The sequence below is a fragment of the Euprymna scolopes genome, chromosome 1 (assembly GCF_053919585.1).
Source record: "Euprymna scolopes isolate OS-2025 chromosome 1, ASM5391958v1, whole genome shotgun sequence".
In the NCBI taxonomy this organism is placed as follows: Eukaryota; Metazoa; Mollusca; class Cephalopoda; order Sepiida; family Sepiolidae; genus Euprymna; species Euprymna scolopes.
In genome coordinates this window covers 63,625,160-63,646,787 of record NC_136482.1, presented here as the reverse complement: position 1 = coordinate 63,646,787, position 21,628 = coordinate 63,625,160, and the positions used below count along the sequence as shown (strand labels likewise).

The 21,628-nt window shown below is 33.0% G+C and overlaps 1 protein-coding gene across 5 annotated transcripts in view; it reads right to left on the bottom strand.

Annotated features, from left to right (window-relative positions):
- Positions 1 to 21,628, bottom strand: part of LOC145299849 (uncharacterized) — a 102,779-nt gene that overhangs the window by 30,385 nt on the left and 50,766 nt on the right. For all 5 annotated transcript variants that reach the window (XM_080144449.1, XM_080144442.1, XM_080144465.1 and 2 more), the window contains 4 exons: positions 12,927 to 13,014; positions 8,219 to 8,429; positions 5,259 to 5,358; positions 3,127 to 3,230 (listed from right to left, as the gene is read on the bottom strand). In XM_080144449.1, the coding sequence (XP_080000575.1) occupies positions 3,127 to 3,230; positions 5,259 to 5,358; positions 8,219 to 8,429; positions 12,927 to 13,014 (503 nt within the window). The remainder of the gene's footprint in view (positions 1 to 3,126; positions 3,231 to 5,258; positions 5,359 to 8,218; positions 8,430 to 12,926; positions 13,015 to 21,628) is intronic.

Below are 21,628 nucleotides of genomic sequence, written 5' to 3'. Positions count from 1 at the left end.
CTCACCATATACTCAATCCATCGGATGAGTACTGGTGGCACATTGAGTTCTCGTAGCGACTTGAACATACTACTGAAGGGTATGTTGTCAAAAGCTCCAACGATATCTAAAAAGACACCGAGTGCCATCTTCTTTTTTGTTAGTTTATGCTCTATACAGATCACGAATTCATGAACCGCAGACTTGGTAGAGACCCTGGCTTGGAACTACTGTGATTGAATGATAAATATTGCATAAATGTGTGTTTGAGAGCTAATTTTTTTGACAATCATTAATAAATATTATAAATTTATATATTAATACAATACCAATGCCTGGAAAAATCATGGATTATATGGAAAAATGCGCGCATGAAAAGTAATATTCTTAAGATTTTATTAAACCTGGAAAAGTAAAGGACAAGAAATTCAACCTGGAAAAGTAAAGAACAAGATATTCTAGTAAAGTAAAAAATAAGAATTTTTTAGACTTAAAATATTGCAGCTAAAAATAAAATTTGAATATCGATAAATATTTTATTTATTATTTGCATATGTTGTTGTTTATTGTTGAGTTAGAAAGGGTGTCAGTCGCTGGATTGAACTTATTTCCCCCCTATTATTTGCATATATTTATGTAGTGAAAATTGTTTGAATAAAATTAATTCATTAGTTAGTTAGTTAGTAGATGGAATTAATAATTTTATAATTTACATAAAAATGAATTAAATGATCCTAATTATGATATAATAAAATTTCCTTCCTTCTACCATGATTGGGGTGTTGGGATAAAACGGTTGCTACTATTTTATATGTAGCCATGATGATGTCTGCTGTTTGATTTGTGGGGACTTTTGTTGCTTTCATGTATTATTGGTGGCTTTCATTGTTGCTGTTGGATAAAAGTGCATGGACTTCTTGTTCTATGCCTGTAGCTCAAGTGTGAGCAAATTCAATGGCACAGTTTCATCTAATCTTTGAGGGTAGAATTGTCTTTTAGCTCCCTACTTCTAACATTAGAATATGCAGCATTTGAACCAAAATTTTCTGGTCTGTATTTTAAAAGTTGCTTATGGATGCTAGAGTTCTTAACCTAATATGCTATGAATCCAAGTTGTTGTGTGGATTATGCACTACATGTTGTAATGTGAAAATTTTGTATGGTGCATTTTTTTTTTAGGTTTTAATGGTTAGCTAATGACTTCTTTACTGTTTTATATTGGTTTGATATTCCACTTCACTGGTTGCTCCAATGGCCATCTGTTTATCAGTGAAGTTGTTTAAAATGTTGAAAAGTTTGTCTCCGGCATAAGGTAAAAGAGTCGCTTTTCATTTTTTGGAGGTGTCAATATCTAAAGCGATGAAAAGATTTTCCAATTTATCTATCCACTTTTGCCAATGAATGCCAATTGTATTTTTTATCAAAGTGAACACTGAAATTTGGAAAAATGGAGTTATGAGCCATATCTTTCTTCTCTCATGTAGACAATTTTATTTTTGTATCATAGAAAATATAAGCACGTCACTAAAATTCTTGTCACCAGATGCAATGTCATAGATTCAGTTTGCAAGACTAAACAAAGAATAAAAAGAAAGAAATAACAAAGATGAAGAAACTTGCATGTTTTCAATTTGAGCTAGAGTTAAGATGTTTAGTTTTTCCTGGGTTTATTTTATTTCAAAAATATCTCAATGTGTAGTTCGATATGCAAAGGGAGGCAAATCTTAACAGAATACTAAATTTATCAATGAATCATTTCTTCAAAATGACCCAGTCATCCATGTATTTTCAACTTTTCAAAGTTAGATAAAAAGAAATTTCTCATGAATATGAAATGAAAATTATTTTATGTTATAGTTTTTCATGCATTAAAGCTTTTTAAATAACACAATTTTCCTCTGATTTAAGATTATAAAGCTAGAAAAATCTACATGGAAAATGATTTTATTGTCAGTAAAAAAAAATCCTGTTCATACAAAAGTATAGTTTTACTCTCTTTCTATTCCTTGAAATTTATTTGAAAAATATCATAAATCTATCTTCTCTTTATATATAAAAGACACTTTGTCTTTGTGTGTGTGTGGCTATGTGCGAGTTCGTTTTTTTATGAACTTCGAAACAGCTGGGCCAATTTTTAAAAAATTTCACATAAATCTACTTCATATGCCTCTGTGTGTTTTTATCAGAATGTCCCCAATAAGTATTGAAAATCAATAAGCGAAACAATCCGATTAATGAAGCAACAATTCGATTTTGACCAAAGTTAACACTTTTATGCAGCCTAACATCACAAGTTTTATCACCATACAACCAGAAGGGCTCAGCGTATAAAATCAACAGCAGGTTCTTTGATAAGACAGGGGCGCATTTGAAATGAATGTTTCTGTTGAGAACACAACTGAACCATGATAATTAACTTTTGCATTTTAAATTTTAATTCAAGTCATTATGTAAAAAATAATTTTATAAAATCAACATTTGGTCCTCTATAGTGTAATGCAAAATACAATGTGCTGTGGAGGGAGGCAAGTAAATCTTCTGCTGGGAGCACCAAGATAGGTCCCTGACTAGAACAGGCAATCAATCCATTTGATTGAAAAATGGGCAATTTCACTCATTTAGATGACAATAAATGTATTGGAAGTGGTATCTCTGCTAGTAAGTATATAATTATTTTATCATGAAATAGTAACAGTTAAAATATTCTCTTACTATGAATAACTACTTCACAAAATTTTAACTAAATATATTAAATCTATATTTTACAAAGTACTGTTCAACAAAAATTATGTCTATGAAACTTCCTTTTAATTTATTAAAAAAACACTATAACAAAATGTAAGTTTGATATAATGCATTAATTAATCATTCAAAATTAATAAAAATGATTTCAGCTGACAGTCTAATGTTTTAAAAACTAATTATTTATTATGTAATGAATTTGATTTTATGCAATTTTGTCACTTTTCAAATTTAACTATCTGATTCATTAAGAAATTTAGAGTATCCCAAATGAAACAGTAATTCATATACTAGGCATTTTCCAATACCAAGGCTATTGAATTAGATGAAAGCATAAGTATACAAGATCATTGTTGAATGTCATTCTGATATTAATAATCAGATAATTAATTTTAAATTACTCACTGTTTTCAAGTTCATCATCATTTTCGATGTTTTTCATATTTTCACATGTAGATGTTTGTTCCAAAGGCATTATGTTCAATGAACATGGTAAAATTCTGTACCCACTGTGAATGAAAATAACAAAAATTACAATGTTTGCTGGACAAAAAAAAAAAAAATGGATGCAAGATCAGAGAATGTGGAACAATATAAAAAATAATGTGCTGAAATAGGGACGTTTACATAATAATTCCATGATATTTTGCTTGTTTAATTGCTTACACACACACACACACATGCATGCACACACACACACACACACACACACACACACACACACACACACACACACACAAATATGCACAAACGAATGATAACATTTATGTGATACTGTTTTCCCCCTACTACCAGCGGGTTCTTGACTCAGTGGTAAAGTGTCAGATGTCAATCACTAGGATCAAGGTTTCGAATTTGGATAGATTTAGTCACAGTGGTGAGATGTAGAGACTACAAAGCACATATTTGTGTAAAACTATATATATATATATATATATATATATATATATATATATATATATATATATATATATGTATGATTACTTCATTTAATCATATAAATTAATATACGGAAGTATTATTTTATGCGTAAACTTTAAGTATTTACTTCAACAGTGCTCAATATATAGGTAGAGCTAGGTAGTAAGCTATAAAAATATATATGACAATTAAGCTACACAGAATATTCCGTGTTTCATCCATGCTAGGATTCGTCAGGCTTATGCATAAGCCTTTTGAAATTAAAATAAAAATTTTAAAAGTATTTTAAAATATATATGGCAATTAAGCTACACAGAATATTCCGCATTTCATCCACACTAGGATTCATCAGGCTTATGCATAAGCTTGACGAATCCTAGCATGGATGAAACACAGAATATTCTGTGTAGCTTAATTGCCATATATTTTTATAATTTACTATATATATATATATATATATATATATATATATATATATATATATAATGAAATCAAAGGAGATGCAGTGTTTACCTGATATAAGCAATTTAAATTGCGGTTTCATTTAATGCTATAACCAGCAAATTCTATCATTGCTACAAATATAGTTTACTGATTTTGTTCTGTCCTCTGATGAGAAGAATAGCAAGAATAGCATTCCTTGAAACTATGCGAAATAAGGACTTTGTAAATTGTTTTTTGGAGTATTCAGTCGAACAATAAATTTGATTGTAAATTTCAATTTACAGTTTTAATTTCTTTATATATATATATATATACATATATATATATATATATATATATATATATATATATATATATATATATATATATATATATATATATATATATATAGTGTAATTTCGTGTTATAAGAGACAAAAAAAAAAAAACAAGAGTTCTCAATTACTTGGATCTTTAATAATAATTTAAAAATAAATATCCAACCAAAATAACTGATTATCAAAGGCACACTTGACCATGTCAGTGCGTTCAGCTCCATTACTCAGCAGTCGAATCATAAATGGATTAGCTTTTAATATTTTTGTGCAGAATTAAATCTTTAAACTAAACAACCATTATTTGTCATTTTGGTTGGTGTTCAATTCCATTACATAATTCTCAAACAGACACATCAATTGAATTCCTAAAGCGACCTCTCCTCCATGTCCAGAAATATCTTTAACCAAACAATTATTATTAGTCATTTTTTCATGGATATTGCATAATTTTATTATCCAAAGACACACACTAGCCCTCATAATTACTAGTTGGCCTATTGCTAATATTAATTAGGGTCTGCAGGTATAATAGCAATAAGCTTGGCCTGAAGGCTGAATTTCTCAGGACTGGCCACACTGAAGGGCCACTGGGGTTCCACTCAAGCGATAGCGTTACACATTATTTATTTCTAAAAAAATGAAAATGTACCTTTAAAATACAATGTGTTCAATAATTTTGTGTAGCATATCACAATTCTCTATTGCGGTCTTCAATAGATTTTAATATCTTTTTTCTAAATATCAAAAAAATTTAAAAAACAAAGACAAATACTTGGTTTGTTCATTCTATTACAATCAATTTGTTTTGAAATACTTGAAACATTATAAGATCAAAAAAGGAAAAAAATATTCTTACTAGGGAGTTTGAATTAATTTTTTTTCTAAATCTTTTGCACTATCTGTGGTGTCGGGGTAATATTGCATACCAGCTATAAGTTGAATCCTTCTTCCTTCTTCTGAATTAGAAAAAAAGAATAAGGAGATTATAATATGTGGGAAATCTGAAAAGAGTCACAAAATTTAATTCAAATTTTTATCTCTATATAAAGTTAGGCATCTATATATCTATAAGGTTGAGTTATTTTCTTGCTCTGGCATTGATATTAAAAACCTACTTTTTCTTTTTGAAAATTATTGAAATGAACATTGTAATATACTCAGTTGTGGATATGCGAGCGGCGATATGAAGGTTAACTGACATATTAACATATTCATCAAGTGGCTTTGTGTTTTGTCTGGAACGATTTCCATTAAATTTTATTTTAGAGTTGGGAAGGCTCCCAGTATCCTACTTGGAACCATCTTTTTTTTTTTTTTTTACATGGAAGTCACCAGTTATCAAGGCCCAGAAGTCACTCGGGGATAAGGGTTATTGCGTGTACAGTAATCAATGAGATTATATCATAGTAATCGTTAGTAATGGAGATTTTATAAAGTGGATTACTTAAAGGGACGGTTTGTTAGGAATTTGTTTATCTTGGACTTGAAGACATCCAAGTTGTGGTCAGGTGGGAAATAGGCAAATGGAAGAGAGTTCCACAGGTGTGCACGCCTAAGAAAGAAGATTTGTTCATGAAATCTACATTTGGATTTAGGCACAGAAAAAGAGTGGGGAAAATTATTGACAGTGGTTTCAGCTAGACGGGTGTTTTTCGTGAAAGATTGGCGAGGGGGACCAGAGACTAGAGCTCAGATGAGTTCTTGCCATGGAAATAACGATAAAACAAAGACAGGCTTGCAACGTCTCTTCTGTGAGAGAGAGAGGTTGCAGGGAAGAGAAAAGGGCATCCCCTACTAGGCTACAAAGTCAATTTTGCACTCTGTCAAGGCAGGATAGGCTGTTTTTAGCAGCTTCTGCCCAGATGTGGCAGCAGTACTCCATCCTTGGACGTACTTGGCTTTTATACAGATAGAGAATTGCATCAGCAGTGAGATATCTACTGGAGTGGTAGAAGGATCCCACCATTTTTCAGCGACCTTGGCAACAGATTTGATGTATGTGTTTCATTTCAGATCAGGAGTAAAGGTCAATCCCAGAAGCTTGTCAAAACATGGAGCCTCCCCAAGACAAGAGCCATCCATTTCAATTGATGCCAGATGGGGATCAGAGCATTGATGACGTAAAGATAGAAGCTTGGTTTTAGATGCATTAAAAGTAATCAGCCACCTCTTCCCCATTATACCACACGCACAAAATCAGAGTAGAGAGAATCAAAGAGAACTTTGTCATTTACAGCCTTTGATGTGTTGCCATAGATGGTTGTGTCATCAGCATAGATGTCAACGAATGACTTAAGTATGTGTTTTGGGAGATCATTGATGTAGATCAGGAAGAGAGTTGGGCCCAGGATGGACCCTTGAGGGACACCAGCATTAATACTGTGGGCTTCTGATTTCTGCCCATCAACCACTACTCTTATGAGCCTATCAGAGAGAAATGGTATAATAATTGAGAAAACATTTCCAGTTATACTGTAGCTGGAAATCTTGTGAAGTAGGCCTTTATGCCATACCTTATCGAAGGCCTTTGATATGTCAAGAGCAATTGCCCTAGAAAGGAAGCCTTTATTGAGAGATTCACTAATCCTATAAGATATAACCGTTAGCACATCTGCTGTAGATCTAGCAGAACGTAAACCATATTGCATGTTACTAAGAAGGTTATTTCTGCTGAGATGGTTGACTACTTCTTTATTTAATATGGATTCCAGCAACTTACTCATGGCACACAGGAAACTTGTTGGTCTGTACTGAAAGGGAGATGACCTGTCACCTGAGTTCTTAAAAAGGCATGTGAGAACAATCTGGAAAAGATTAACAGATCTTATGGAAAACCAGGAGACATACCTCACGTAGTTGACAAATGTGTGTCTGTGGTAAATTTTACAAAACTAGAAATATCCCAGAATAGAAGTCTGAACTGGTTGATTTTCCAGGTGCACACTCGCCAAACATGATTGAGGTTATGGGTTATGAGATCCATAAACTGGGGAGGCTAAATAGCAGTATTTGAAGTTCCTGGCAGTGATCCAAGGGTTAGGTTGAGCTAGCCAGTCCGTGACAAGGCTAATAAAGCACAACAGGGCACAGTTGAGTATGTTTTATGAAGACTGTTAAATATCATCCTAAAAGTATTAGCCAATTAATTATTTTAATAAATGTTTGTCCTCATGTGCACTATAGTAAGATTGTTTTTATATGCTTAATATCTATCATTAAACCATATATTTGGAATATCTAAATTTAGATCTTTAGAGTCCTTGTATTTTTGTAACTTTATCTTTTGAAACAATTTCTTTTTTATATTTAACAGAAGATTGTATATCTTATCTAAATGTTATTTATATATTTATAAAACATTGTGTTAGTAATTCATCTCATTAACTATTTCTTATTCTAGTATTTCAATTGCGTAATATTGTTTGTATCAGTTCATGACTGTGTTAGTTTAAAACAGTGGTTCTCAACCTTTTTTTACTCATGGTCCCCTTTTCCCTTCTTTTTATCTTGGTGGACCCCTTCATAACTATTGGTCATAAGACAATCTTCTATTTTAGACTCATATAAATTTTGAGGTCTTAATAATCAAAGAAAGTTTTAAATGAAAACTAATTTAATGCAAATAAAGTATCCTACAACAACTATAATAATTATGATAATGATAATAAGTTTTATGTTTTGGCTGTGGACCTCCAGAAATATTCCATGGACTCCTAGGGTCCATGTGGACCTCGGTTGAGAACCCCTGGTTTAAAACAACAATAGCTACCTGAATGGGTCAGTAACATCCATTTATATACAAATTTTTATATTTACCTTGAATTAGTACTTTGTCATCGTTATGGCACTGTACCTCAATTTTGAATGATTGTCCTTTATCAATATACAGAGCTTCTTGGTTTGGCATAAAAGCTAGTTTAGTGGCCAATATTTGAGGCAAGCCATTTATCCAGTAACCATCATAGATAATTCCCGAGGAATGCGTCATGTAACCCATACCACTCATTACATCATTTGCCCACTGACCCTACAAATAGTAAAATCATATTTATTTAAAGGAAATCTACAGATAACACTGTAAATAAATTCTTTTAAACGAAAACAGAATTGATGTCATTTATAGGAAAATAATATTCTTGTGGATTGGCTGAAAATAGTTTGTCATACCTGAACTTAATTTTCTGACGATTAAAAAAAAACAAAAAAACTATAGAACATTTTTTTTATCAATTTAAGCTGAAGATGGGGCATTCTACCGGATGTCAGTCATTCCTTGCTATCTCATATATTTCAACTGAGAGTTTTTTTAAGATTCTAATCTCCCTTCAAGTACAATTGTTTGAATCTCTCTTGCACTTGGTTCACCATGTATATTTGCCAGGTAGTTTTTGAAATTCTTTTTCATGAGTCCAGTTGCTTCTATAATTACTGGGATGATAGAGATCTTCCTAAAATTCCAGTTTCTTTCATGTCATACATAAATGACCTTGGTGTTTTGTTATCTTTCCCCTCTTAGCTCTGTTTAACCCAGCATCATTAAATGTGTGTGTGTGTGTGTGTGTGTGTGTGTGTGTGTGAATACTTTGCATGTAATTTGAAACTACTATTTCACCCATGCATTTCAATACTAATGTCATGTATTCCATTCTATTTTTGTACACGTTGTCGGAGACAACTATAAATAAAAAACCTGTTGGACTTGTAATATCAAGTAGTATCTGTCCTGTCATCATGAGGCCATTCTCTTAGGCAATAGTTACTTCTTGAGGGTGACGGGGTGCAGTGTAATATTTGTTCAATTGTCATGAACCAATACATAAGAATATCAAAGAGAGATTCAGGAAAGGCTGTTTCTGATATGGGAGGAGAAAATAAGTTATAGTTCTTCACAAAAAATGTCTTAAGGATAGCAAGAGGAGCAAGATTTAAAGCCAAGAAAGAAGGTAAGCAAGCCAGGTTTCCGGTCATACTACAGAGGGTGACAAAAAAAAAATGAAGTATTCAGAATAGCTAAACAGATGACAAATATAATTATGGATATTGTTGGAGAGAAATGCATTCGTGATGACAATGGAATACAAGTAACAAATGAACAGGACAAGAAATCTGCAGCTGTAACAGCATTCACCTGGAGTATGTTGAGCAAGCATCAAGTAAGTTCACTGCATCCCATATCAAGGCAGTCCATTCCTGCAGATCGGGATCTGATTTTTTGCATGCGTCAAGATACTTCAAAATGCTACTATGAGATTGCTTTCATGCAACTGAAAAAAAATCAAAAGTTGCAAAAGCAGTAGCTGATCCAACTATAAGAATGGAGAAAGAAATGGTACAGGAAACTGTGTATAAGATGGAGGACTCTAAGGCTATGTTGTAGAAATGTTAAAGGCTGTGAGTGAAACAGGCACTAATATGCTCACAGACTTGACAAATATGATCATAAAACAAGAGATTATCTTAAATGACTGAGAACTTAGTACAATTGTGAATTGTTACAAGGGTAAATAGAGATCTCTAAACAAACGTAATTACAGAAGTTTAAAGTTGATGGAAAGCTTTTTAACACAGAGTCAAGAGATATTGTCTGGTGGGCTTTGCATAAACTAGAGGCAACCGAGTGGTCAGTGAAGGTTGTTCAAACAATGAACAGAAATGTTCCAAATCATGTTAGAATTAACAGCACAATTTTAGTGGCTTTAATGCTAAGTAGTAGTATATTAGGGTTCTGTACTACATGCTTTTGTCTGTGTCTTATAATCATTGACAAGAGAGTTGTGTACGGCTTGTCTGGAAGAGACACTGTATACTGATGATTTACTTCTTGTATGTGATACAATAGAAAATCTACTTGTTAAGGTTAAGACATGGAGGAATTCTATGAACAGTAAAAGAGTGAATTTTATCAAGCCCAAAGTGATGACTAGTAGTTGTAGTGTAGTAAAGCACCAGAAAAAGGAAAGTTCCTCTGCTCAGTTTGTGGAAAGGGAGTCGAGTGCAATTCAATATTTTGTGGTACTTGTAAGTATTAGGTACACAAGAAGTGCAGTGAACTTACTGGTAGGTTTTTTTTTTTTTTTTTTTTACATAGGCGCCAACACTTATCAAGGCCGATAGGCCACTCAAGGATAAGGGTTAAAGAGTGTACAGTAGTCAAAAGGACAATATAGTAATCGATAGTAATGGAAGTTCGGTAAATTTGTTAACTTAAGTGGAACGGCTCATCAGAAACTTGTTCACGTTGGACTTGAAGACAACCATATTATAGACAGCTGGGAAGCAGGAAAACGGAAGACAATTCCACAGGCGTGCAGTTCTAAGAAAGAAGCTTTGTTCATGGAATTTACGTTTAGGTTTAGGCACAGATAAAGAGTGGGGGGAATTATTGATAGTGTTTTCAGCTAGTCGAGTGTTTCTTGTGAAAGTTTGGCGAGGGGGGACCATAGATTGAAGCTCAGACGAACACTTTCCATGGAAATAACGATAAAGCAGAGACAAACTCGCAACATCTCTTCTGTGAGATAGAGGTTGCAGCGAAGAGAAAAGGACATCTCCCACCAGGCCATGAAGTCTATTTTGAACCCTATCAAGGCAGGAAAAGTCTTTTCTAGCAGTTCCTGCCCAGATGTGGCAACAGTATTCCATCCTTGGACGTATCTGGCTCTTATATAGATAGAGAATTGCATCAGCAGTGAGATATCTACTGGATAGATAGAAGGATCTGACAATTTTTCCAGCGGCCTTGGCAACAGATTTGATGTATGTATTCCATTTAAGATCAGGAGTAAAGGTCAAGCCCAGAAGCCTGTCAAAACTTGAGGCCTCCCCAAGATGAGAGCCATTCATTTTAATTGATGCCAGATGGGGATCAGAACGTTGATGATGTAAAGATAGAAGCTTGGTTTTAGATGCATTAAAAGTAACCAGCCACTCCTTTCCCCATTGTACAACGTGATCAAGATCAGAGGAGAGAGGTTGAGTGATGATGACCAGTTTACATGCAAGAAGTGGAGATGGATGGGTACTTAGATGTGGAAAAAGTATATTTGGAGGTTGTTCAGAAGTTTTGTTAACTTGGTGATATCATTGGAGCACAGGGATGATCTGATGATAGTGTTATTGTAAGAGTTGATGGATGCCATAACTAATCAGCAGAGTGTTACATCCGTTGACCAAGGGAAGAGTCTATTAGGCATTATTATTTTTTTTATTTGTTTTGGGATAATTATATGCCAGATGGAAGAAAAAGATGTGATGAATCAACGTTGTTAGTAATCATTTATTTACAGTTTTTAACATATATTTTGAAAGTGAATCAGTATAAACATTTAATGTACACTTTCTTCAAAACATGTTTATCAGAAACCTTCAAAAGAAACTGTCCATTATAATGTATTCACCAGAAAATAATAAAAACTTGCAAATCATAAAAGCGCAAATATTAGGTTCACACAAAAATAATATCGTTTTTTAATGTTCAACTTCATGTCAAAAAACGGCATTATTTTTGCACCAACCTAATAAAAATTTCATATGATAAATAGTAGAAAAATTATGTATTCAAATAATTATAGAATGAAATATGTTCATATATGGGAAATTATTATTACGGAATAATGGATGAAAAACAATTTTAGGGAGTTGAGTTAGTGTTTTTCGGGCACTCCCTAATAAAATAAATAATTTGACACAAGCTACTGAATAAACAAACAAACAACTTTGTAAAACTTAACAAGGAAAAGGTTTATTGAAGCGAGTCAGGGTAAGATGCCCAAAAGATACAACTTGGATAAAACTTTCTGCCTTTGTCCGGTAGTTATTCCCAAGTGGGAATCGTCGATACCGGTGTAGGCAGAGAGGGAGAGTGAGGAAACAGGTTCGCTCTCTTTGGCATCTGGCTGGAAAAAAAAGGAGGAGTTTTTCTCGTCCGGAACAGAAGCAGTTAGAGTTCCTTAGGGGGTAAGGAAGGTCCCTGTGCTATGCCTCTGATTGGTCAGTATGTGCCATATCGCACAGTCAGGGGAGGCCCTGACGCACAAGAAAAGTGTTCTATTTGTTTCTGCTACACAATCATTCATAGGCCAGTATTTAAAACCTCTGCTACACCCTGCACGAATGCATTTTTCAAACCTTCAATCTCTTCCTCTTCCTATCACCGACATAAGCAGAACCAGGACTACTATCTCTGTTAAGGTGCATACGGCTTACCCTGAAATTTCATATTAGGAGTCTTTCAAATTCACATATCTCATCCACCAAAACTACATGGAACAATGAAAACTGTTAACAGGACAAAACTTAAAAGCAAAATCCATAAAATACCATCTTTTTTTGCAACAACCTTTTCTTCTTTTCATCCTTCTTTTCTCTTTAAGTTATATAAAATTTGATATAACTACATCATTATTTCTTCTTTTTTGCATCATCACTTGTTCTGTGAGCCTTAAACAGTGAACCAAAAATTTTATCTTATATTTGAACGGGTAAAAATCCCAACATATGTTAGAAAGACAAAAAGAACACAAACCTTATAAAAAGTTCCATCTGAAGTTTTAAGATATCCATGACCATGTCGTTGACCTTGTACCCAACCGCCTTCATAGATGTCACCATTCCTTAAAAACATGTATTTATACAAGTTAATATTTACATAGACATTATTTACTTACCATATTTTCCAGAAAGATTTTCATTTAAATTCTTAAGACAAGAATATGTAAAAGAGTGATACAAATATGAATTAATAAAGAAGAAAAGCTTTTTTTTTAATTTCTTATTTTATTAAATTAATAAAGAAAACAATTTAGTTTGTGTAGCTTCCTTATAAAAAAAAGCTATTTAATCTTCCTAAAGGTTAATGGAAGCATTGTTGGATTTATATTTTCTTATAATAAATTAGTAAAATAAGTTGAATATTACAAATAGACATCTGACTGAGCTTCAATCCATACCCACTCGCCAAACTTTCACAAGAAACACTTGTTGAGCTGAAAACACTATCAACAATTTGCTTTACTCTTTATCTGTGCCTAAACCTAAATGTAGATTCTATGAACAAAGCTTCTTTCTTAGAACTGCACGCCTGTGGAACTGTCTTCCGTTTTCCTGCTTTCCAGCTGACTATAATGTCTTCAAGTCCAATGTAAACAAGTTCTTGATGAGCCGTTCCACTTAAGTTAACAAATTTACCGAATTCTCATTACTAATGATTACTATACTGTCCAATTGACTACTATACACTCTTTAACCCTTATTCTCAAGTGGCCTTTGGGCCTTGATAAGTGGTGATGCCTATGTAAAAAAAAAAAAAACCTTTAATTATGTGTTTCAATATTTAATATTCAAGTCTTGTTATTGTCTTCAGCAAAACATGTTATATCGATTTACAAATTAGTATATCTGGTTCAGATATGATTGTGGTGCCTATTATTAGTTTATATGCACTGTTTACTGTTGTAGAGTGATAACAGACCCCATGACAAGTTTGTATTCGAGTATAAAACAATATTTAAGATTGAACTAAATTTGAGAAGCTGAAAGGGTTATAACTACATTGTATTTTTATTTTTGTTATCTTGTGCTATGTGAGAGCAAGAACAAAAAGACATATAGTTTGTTTCTTAACCCTGTGTTCCCGTAGGATACAACATTTACGATTGGACCAAATTTGACATCATTAATATTGAAACTGGGACGAGAAATCTCAATAACTATGTTGTATTTGTATTTATTTATTTTTTATTTTATGCTGTATTATATGAGAGCGAGAATAAAAAGATATGTAGTGTACTTTCCATCCTTGTGTTCAAGCATATTAATTTTATTAACTGTTCGTGTAAGATACAACATTTACCATTGAACTAAATTTGATATCATTAATCTGAAAATTGTGGCAAAAGGAAAAAAAAAATCTCCATTTTTAAAGTACAACAAAGGTATCGGCTGTTCATTATATAATGTAAATGAATTAGCTAATTCACACGTTCAATGGAAAAGTATATAAATATATGTATATATGAAATCAAGAAAACCTTGAGAGAGTAAACAATGTGATGGACATTTGAGCTTTACAATTTATTGTATTATGTGTCACAAAAGAAATTTCACATCTACTTTATTTCATTATATTTGTTCTAAATATAAATCTATGGTTTAAATGTCTGCATACTTTGGTTACAAAATACTGTTGACACAGATCCAGTTTGTTGCAAAAGTTAACATTTTGTTAAAATCTAGCCTCAACTTAAAATGCTTACTAAGACTTAATGATTTTGGTGTACAGTTATAATGGAAATTTATTTTTCTAAAACATGTGTATGCTATATCCCTCTTGACAATATTAAGTCAGTTGGATTCTCAGAGTAACATAATATTAATTTCCTATGTAACAACTGAAGATACTTCTCATCTTACAAGATTAAGCAATATTAATACCGACGGTTATATAAGAAACAAATAGAAAATTTCAAAACGAAGACGTTTGTGAAAGCAATCAATTTATATATCTTACAAGTTAATACAAACTCAAATAACATGCCTTCAAACTCTTTTCTCTGCTCATAAATAAAATAAAATTGACTTTTTTTTAAAAATTACATTTTCACCCCAAACAAGGCACATTGCCATTTGGTGTAGGGGGCTACTATCAGTGGCAACAACTACTGGGGTACTATGTGGGGATTTGGGCAACAAGATGTCAGTTCATGTTACACTTGAATTTCTGCATGTCAGTACAGTTGGGGAAGCAGGAACCTGGAATGGAATTCCAGAGTCTAGCGGTTCTGGGGAAGAAACTACTGGAGTAGAAAGATCTTTTACATCTAGGGATCTCTACTGTGTGGGGGTGGGATTTAGTTGCCTGTCGGGTTTGTCGAGGGTGTCTACGTCATGGGGGCACAAGAGTCTGCAATTCGCTAGAGCATTCACCATTAAAATACTTGTAGAACAGGCAGAGGGATGCAACATTTCGTCGATGGGACAGAGGCTGAAGCTTAGATGCCAGTTCAGGGCCTATCAGATTGGTGACTCTCTTTTGAACCTTGTCTAGGAGCAAGAGACTAGCAGCAGATGCACCAGCCCAAATGTGACAGCAATACTCCATACATGGGCGAACGGTGGCCTTGTAGAGGTACAGGATACTTTCAGGTATTAGTAGTTTTCTAGCACGGTAGAGAGAGCCCACCTTCCTCGCAGCGGCCCTGGCAATGCTCTCGATGTAATTGAATTTTGAATACAGCCTAGTTGTGTTAAAGATGCATTAAAAGTTTTATTGTTTTTCAGAAAAATATGTGTCACTGACAATGGCCAGAAACTTTAAAGTAATTTTTCAGTCTTTAAACTCTCGATTATAAGAAAGTAATATCTGCCTTATCTTTTTTATTTGTTTGTAATCATGATGAAATCTAAAGCCAGATTATAGAAACTGTACGAGCCTTTTTCAAGCCTCACACAAAACACACATTCACATTTCAAGCTATGTCATATACATACGCGCACACAAACATACGCGCCCATGTCCACACACGTACACATATTCACGTTCGCGTACATACACTCACATTCACGTGTGTATACACACATGCTAACGCACACACATGTACTCGCACACGAACGCACACATGGACGACGTACTTCCGCTTTCTGGGGAAATATACACATGCGCAAAACACCACCGGAAACGAGTATAAAACAAAGAGACAAGCTGTTTCTAACCCTTTTAGGACCAACTCTCGACCAGAGAGGTTGGGCTAACCAGCCACCTCCCTTTCGGGAGGTGCACGCTCGCGCGCGTCAACACCCCTGCGACTATGTATGGGGCACAAGCTAACAGACCGTATGTACACATTCACACTCTTTCTCTCTCTATCTACTACTGGTCCCTGAGAACACCTTTGCGTAGCTGACTGCTAACTGATGTCAACTCTCTATCCTCTTCTTTGTCTACACGCTGGACTATCATTCTCATTTCCACTACAACACTCATTTCTCTTCCCACGCGCGAACAAACGATAGTGAGATGAAAACACGTTTCCTATTCTTCTACAACACCAACCCCGCAACAAACATTGCTTACACACACGCGGACATGAACACATGTTATAACTAAAACGTTCATTCTTTCAACAGCAAATAAACGACGTTTATCTTATCCATCAATTGAGTCTTTGTTTCCTTCAATTCCATTCGTTTCATTATTTTCTTGTGGCGAGCTAGGGTATTATACCCTGGTCCGCTACAAAACTCCTGCCCCATTTAGTGGTCAGAATTAAATAGAAACCCTCCTCTTATTTTTACAATTAATTGTATATGATGTCTCTCTTCAGTTCCAAGAGATAATGGATGCCCCCTGTAAAGGTAGCTCCACGTGTAATTGTGAAGCTAGAGTTGTGCAATCTCAATCAAAATCTCCTGAATTGGCACAGCTTGAGTTCAGTGCCAAAGAGAAATGTTAGACGACTGGAAACAACGTCAACATAAGTAGAGAGCATAAACAGCACCTGGAATTCCCAAATGGTTACTCATTTTAGTACTGACCAGTTTCAACATTGCTTAACTTTAGTGATCTAACAGAAATCGGTGTATCAATGTGATTATGCCGTACATAAAATTGTTATAGCATAATTGCAATAGCTTAAAATAAAACGAAGTGTAAAATAATCTATTAAAACCATTATTTATTTGAAAAATCAATTCTGTTGGAATACACTGTTTTTGTTTGTAAAAATGTTGGCCTTTTTAATTTATTGTTAATAGTTGAAAAAAAAAAGACCTGTTTGGTGATTATTTGAAATCTGAAAAGAATTTGAACGCCTTTAAACTATTGAATACAAAATCAAACAAAACAAAAATGAAAGTCAAAAAAATCACAAACAATGCTGGTTAAACAAAACAAATCTATCTACTTAACAAAAAAATAGTGTTCAATCAGATAGCTCATAGTATCCAACAGAATCATAGCCACAAGCATTAATACATACCAAATGGTTTTTAAAGCAGGTGTATCTTGAAGTTTTAACTTGATCTTGCAAAAGCACTCACACTGGATGGATAGTATAGAAGGTAGTCTGGTTCATTGAGGTGTAAGATGTCTAATTCTTTCGTCGAAGAAGTACATTACATTTACATTTACATTAAATAAAAAATGAGGTTTACCTTTTCCATTTTTGTAAATAAAAAAAAAATAATAAAAAGTAACAAAAATCGTTTGGCCTAATTTAAGGTTAACAGTTTTCTGTGATATCAACCTTTGCTTTAATTTTTGGTCTCAGCCTAAATGAGTTAACATGAATGCCAACAATTAATATTCCATGCAAGCAGCAGTCTTTTGTGTTTGCTAGCCTAATGTTTCTAAATTAATAAATTTGTAAATTTTTTTCCACCTAACCTAACTTAGCTTACAAACAACATTATATATATATATATATATATATATATATATATATATATTAGTAATTTATAAAATATATATGGTGATTAAGCTACACTGAATATTCTGCGTTTCATCCACTATAGGATTCGTCAGGCTTATGCGCATAAGCCTGGCGAATCCTATAGTGGATGAAACGCAGAATATTCAGTGTAGCTTAATCGCCATATATATTTTATAAATTACTAACTAGCTCTACCTACGTATTGAGCACTTTTGAAGTAAATACTTAAAGTTTACGCATAAATCTATACTTTCGTATATTAATTTTATGTGAGTAAATGAAGTAGTTATATATATATATATATATATATATATATATATATATATATAAAGCTGAACGTCTGTGTGTGTATGTGTGTCTGGTCACGAATAGGCTCCTCTATGGTTGATTATTTTTAAAAACTGATTACAGATAATGATAGAAGATGTATCGAGGATCAGGAATGGGCATGTTTGATCTGGCAGAACGGTGGTTCATAATAATTGTGGGGTCTGCGTTTGTGCCTGGGCCTCAAAGTATGGAAATAAAAAATGAAAAAAAAAACGTTTACAAGGGTTTTTGATATAGATGTACATAAGAATACTTTGATAAATATGTTTCAGCTTAAATAGGGTGGTATAATAAAATTGTGGGGTCTGCGTTCGTGCCTGTACTCCATGGAAATATGGCAAAAACTTTATCTATTTGCGTAAGTATACTTTGATAATTATGTTTCAGTTTGAAAAATATGGTATAATAAAATTATTGGGTGTTCGTTCGCGCCTGACCTCCATAGAATGTAAATATGTCACAAAGTTTAACAAGGTTTTTTAAAAGGGGCGAGGGTCCACATTAACACCTTAACTTAATTTACGTTAGCTTTTATTTATTTTTTTTAGTTGAATCATATTGTGTCGAATAAATTCACCTCATAAATTCATCTTCTTATTAAAGTGAAAGCTCCCCCCCCCCAAAAAAAAGTCGGAACGTTAGACAATTCAACACAAATTTTGCATAACTCTGTTTTTTTCCTTCTCCATTTGCACGTGGCACTCTTTCGAAAATAGATGAATAGATAAATAATAAAAAATAAGAACGTTACTGGTTATCGTGTCAAAAAAAGGAAAAAATCCTGCTCACGTGATTACATGTCTTTTTAAAAACATTTACATAACCTTTTTATTTTTATTTATATATCTGTTTAAGCTTTTTTTGTCAGTGTACTAGAAGGAATTCAGTTGATTACAACCTTTTCTGTGTGTTCTTTACATTACAATAGTACAACCCTGAATCCGACGGCGCAATACTACACCGTTCAATACTGTAAAACTGAAACGAAGCTGTTCTGCTTGAAAAGGGCACCATTTTCTTCTTATTCATATTTATATCGATTCTTTGCTTTAAAAAACTAAAGTAATTGCATGTTTACTTTTTTAATATCCCATTTTGCTGTTTTGAATTATTTTACTAAAGCTTCATTATTTTTCAAAACTGTTTCTCTGTTTTTTGATATTTCGTCACTATTATTTAGTAAGTGTTTAGCAGAAAAGTCAACAAACGACTACCCGAAAAAATAGATATACAAGAAATAAATGTTACCATAGTCAATAAAAGTTCAGTTCATGTGTTTTTTTTGTTTTGAAATAGTTTTTAATGCTCTTTACCTGAAATAATTTCAGCGAACCGAAATTAAAACGAAATTTGAGGTGATAACTACTTAAATGAATTTTTATATAAACTACACATACCATAATCGAATATTCTTCAAGCACAAAATAACAGAAAACATTAAAATATGTTTATAAATATTCCTTACATTGACAGAACTCTCTTAAATTGTTAACACAGAATGCTCAAGTGCCCCTCCTTCAAAATGAAAATGGGGCTCTCCATTTCAAAGTCGCTGCCATTTTGATTTTTTTTTAAACCGGTGAATTAAAAAAAAAAAATTGTTTTACAAACTACTTAAAAATACAAACCAATGAACTTTTCTACCATAAAAGTAACTTCTATTGACTATGGTAACATTTATTTCTTGTATATTTATATTATTATATGTATAACATTTTCTCTTTGTAAGGAAACATCATTTTGTTGGTCACTCTTGGCTACGAATGGAAACAAAGTTGATATATATTTTCGCGAAAATTATCTTTACTTTCATCATATTTTGCTTAGGGTAAAATTTTTGAGTATCAAAACCTATCTCTTTACAACCCCCTCCTTTTCATAACCTATCATACTTTCATCAATCACAGTCCATTTTCTGTAGGCTGTTTTTGAACCCAGTCAACGATGGGTACTTCTGCTAGTATATATATATAATATAAAGCTGAACATCTGTGTGTGTGTGTGTCTGGTCACGAATAGGCTCCTATATGGTTGACTATTATAGAAAACTGATCACATATAATGATAGAAGATGTATCGATACACAGGAATGGGTATATTTGATCTGGCATAATGATGATTCATTAAAATTGTGGAGTCTGCGTACGCGCCTGGTCCACAAAGTATGGAAATAAAAAATCAAAAAATTAAAAAAAAAACGTTTACAAGTGTTTTTGATATAGATGTACATAAGAATACTTTGATAAGTATGTTTTAACTTAAATAGGGATGGTATAATAAAATTGTGGGGTCTGTGTTTGCGCCTGGCCTCCATAGAATGGGAATAGGCACAAACTTTAATAAAGACTTTTCATATATATCTGCGTAAGTATACTTTGATAATTATGTTTCAGTTTGAAGAAATATGGTATAATAAAATTATGAGGTGTTCGTTCACGCCTAACCTCCATAGAATGTAAATATGTCACAAAGTTTAACAAGGTTTCTTAATATAGATCCACAGAATATTGTGATAAGTGTTTCCGTGTGAACAAGTATGGTGTAATAAATTATGGGGTTTATCTATTTTATTTTTACTTTCATCATATTTTGCTTTGGTTTTGATACCCCCAAATTCGAAGCTATCTCTTTACAACCCTTCCTTTTCATAACCTATCATACTTTCATAAATTAGAGTCCATTTTTTGTAGGCTGTTTTTGAACCCAGTCAATGATGGGTACTTTTGCTAGTATATATATATATATATATATATATATATATATATATATATATATATATATATATATATATATATATATATATATAAAGTTTTAAATAAAATACTAGGCGGAAGTTTCTCGAGAGCTCTTTCGGCTATCATCTCGTCAGGAGTAAATCGATAGCAATCTAAATAAATAGCATGTTCCATCGAAGATCAGACAAGGGAGGATGGGGTTTGGTGGTCTCCCTCCTTCTGCAGCCTTGGACTCTGCTATTGGCCAGCATTTGGTTGACAACCGTACTGTGCTGATAGATATAAAATAGATTGGTTCGAGGTGCTACATAGAGCGAACTCCAAAAACCATTTAAAGATTTTGGAGGCCGTCTCTATCGCGGTGCGTCAACCTTCTTTGTGCCGGCAAAAAGAAACATCAAACGCATTGTTTCTCTTTGGGGAACTTTGAATTTTTTCTCCCGCTTTTTTTTTTTTTTCTTTTCTCCCTCGTTGTGCCAGTATTTTTAATTGTTTTTAAACGTAAATAAATTTAATTAATGTCCCCGTACGTTGGCACATTTAATAAGTTCCCCAATTGAACTCTTTATTTTCGTTACAATCTTATTTAGATTGCTATCGATTTACTCCTGACGAGATGATAGCCGAAAGAGCTCTCGAGAAACTTCTGCCTAGTATTTTATTTAAAACTATATACAAACTCTGTACCTCTAAACATTTATTTATATATATATATATATATATATATATATATA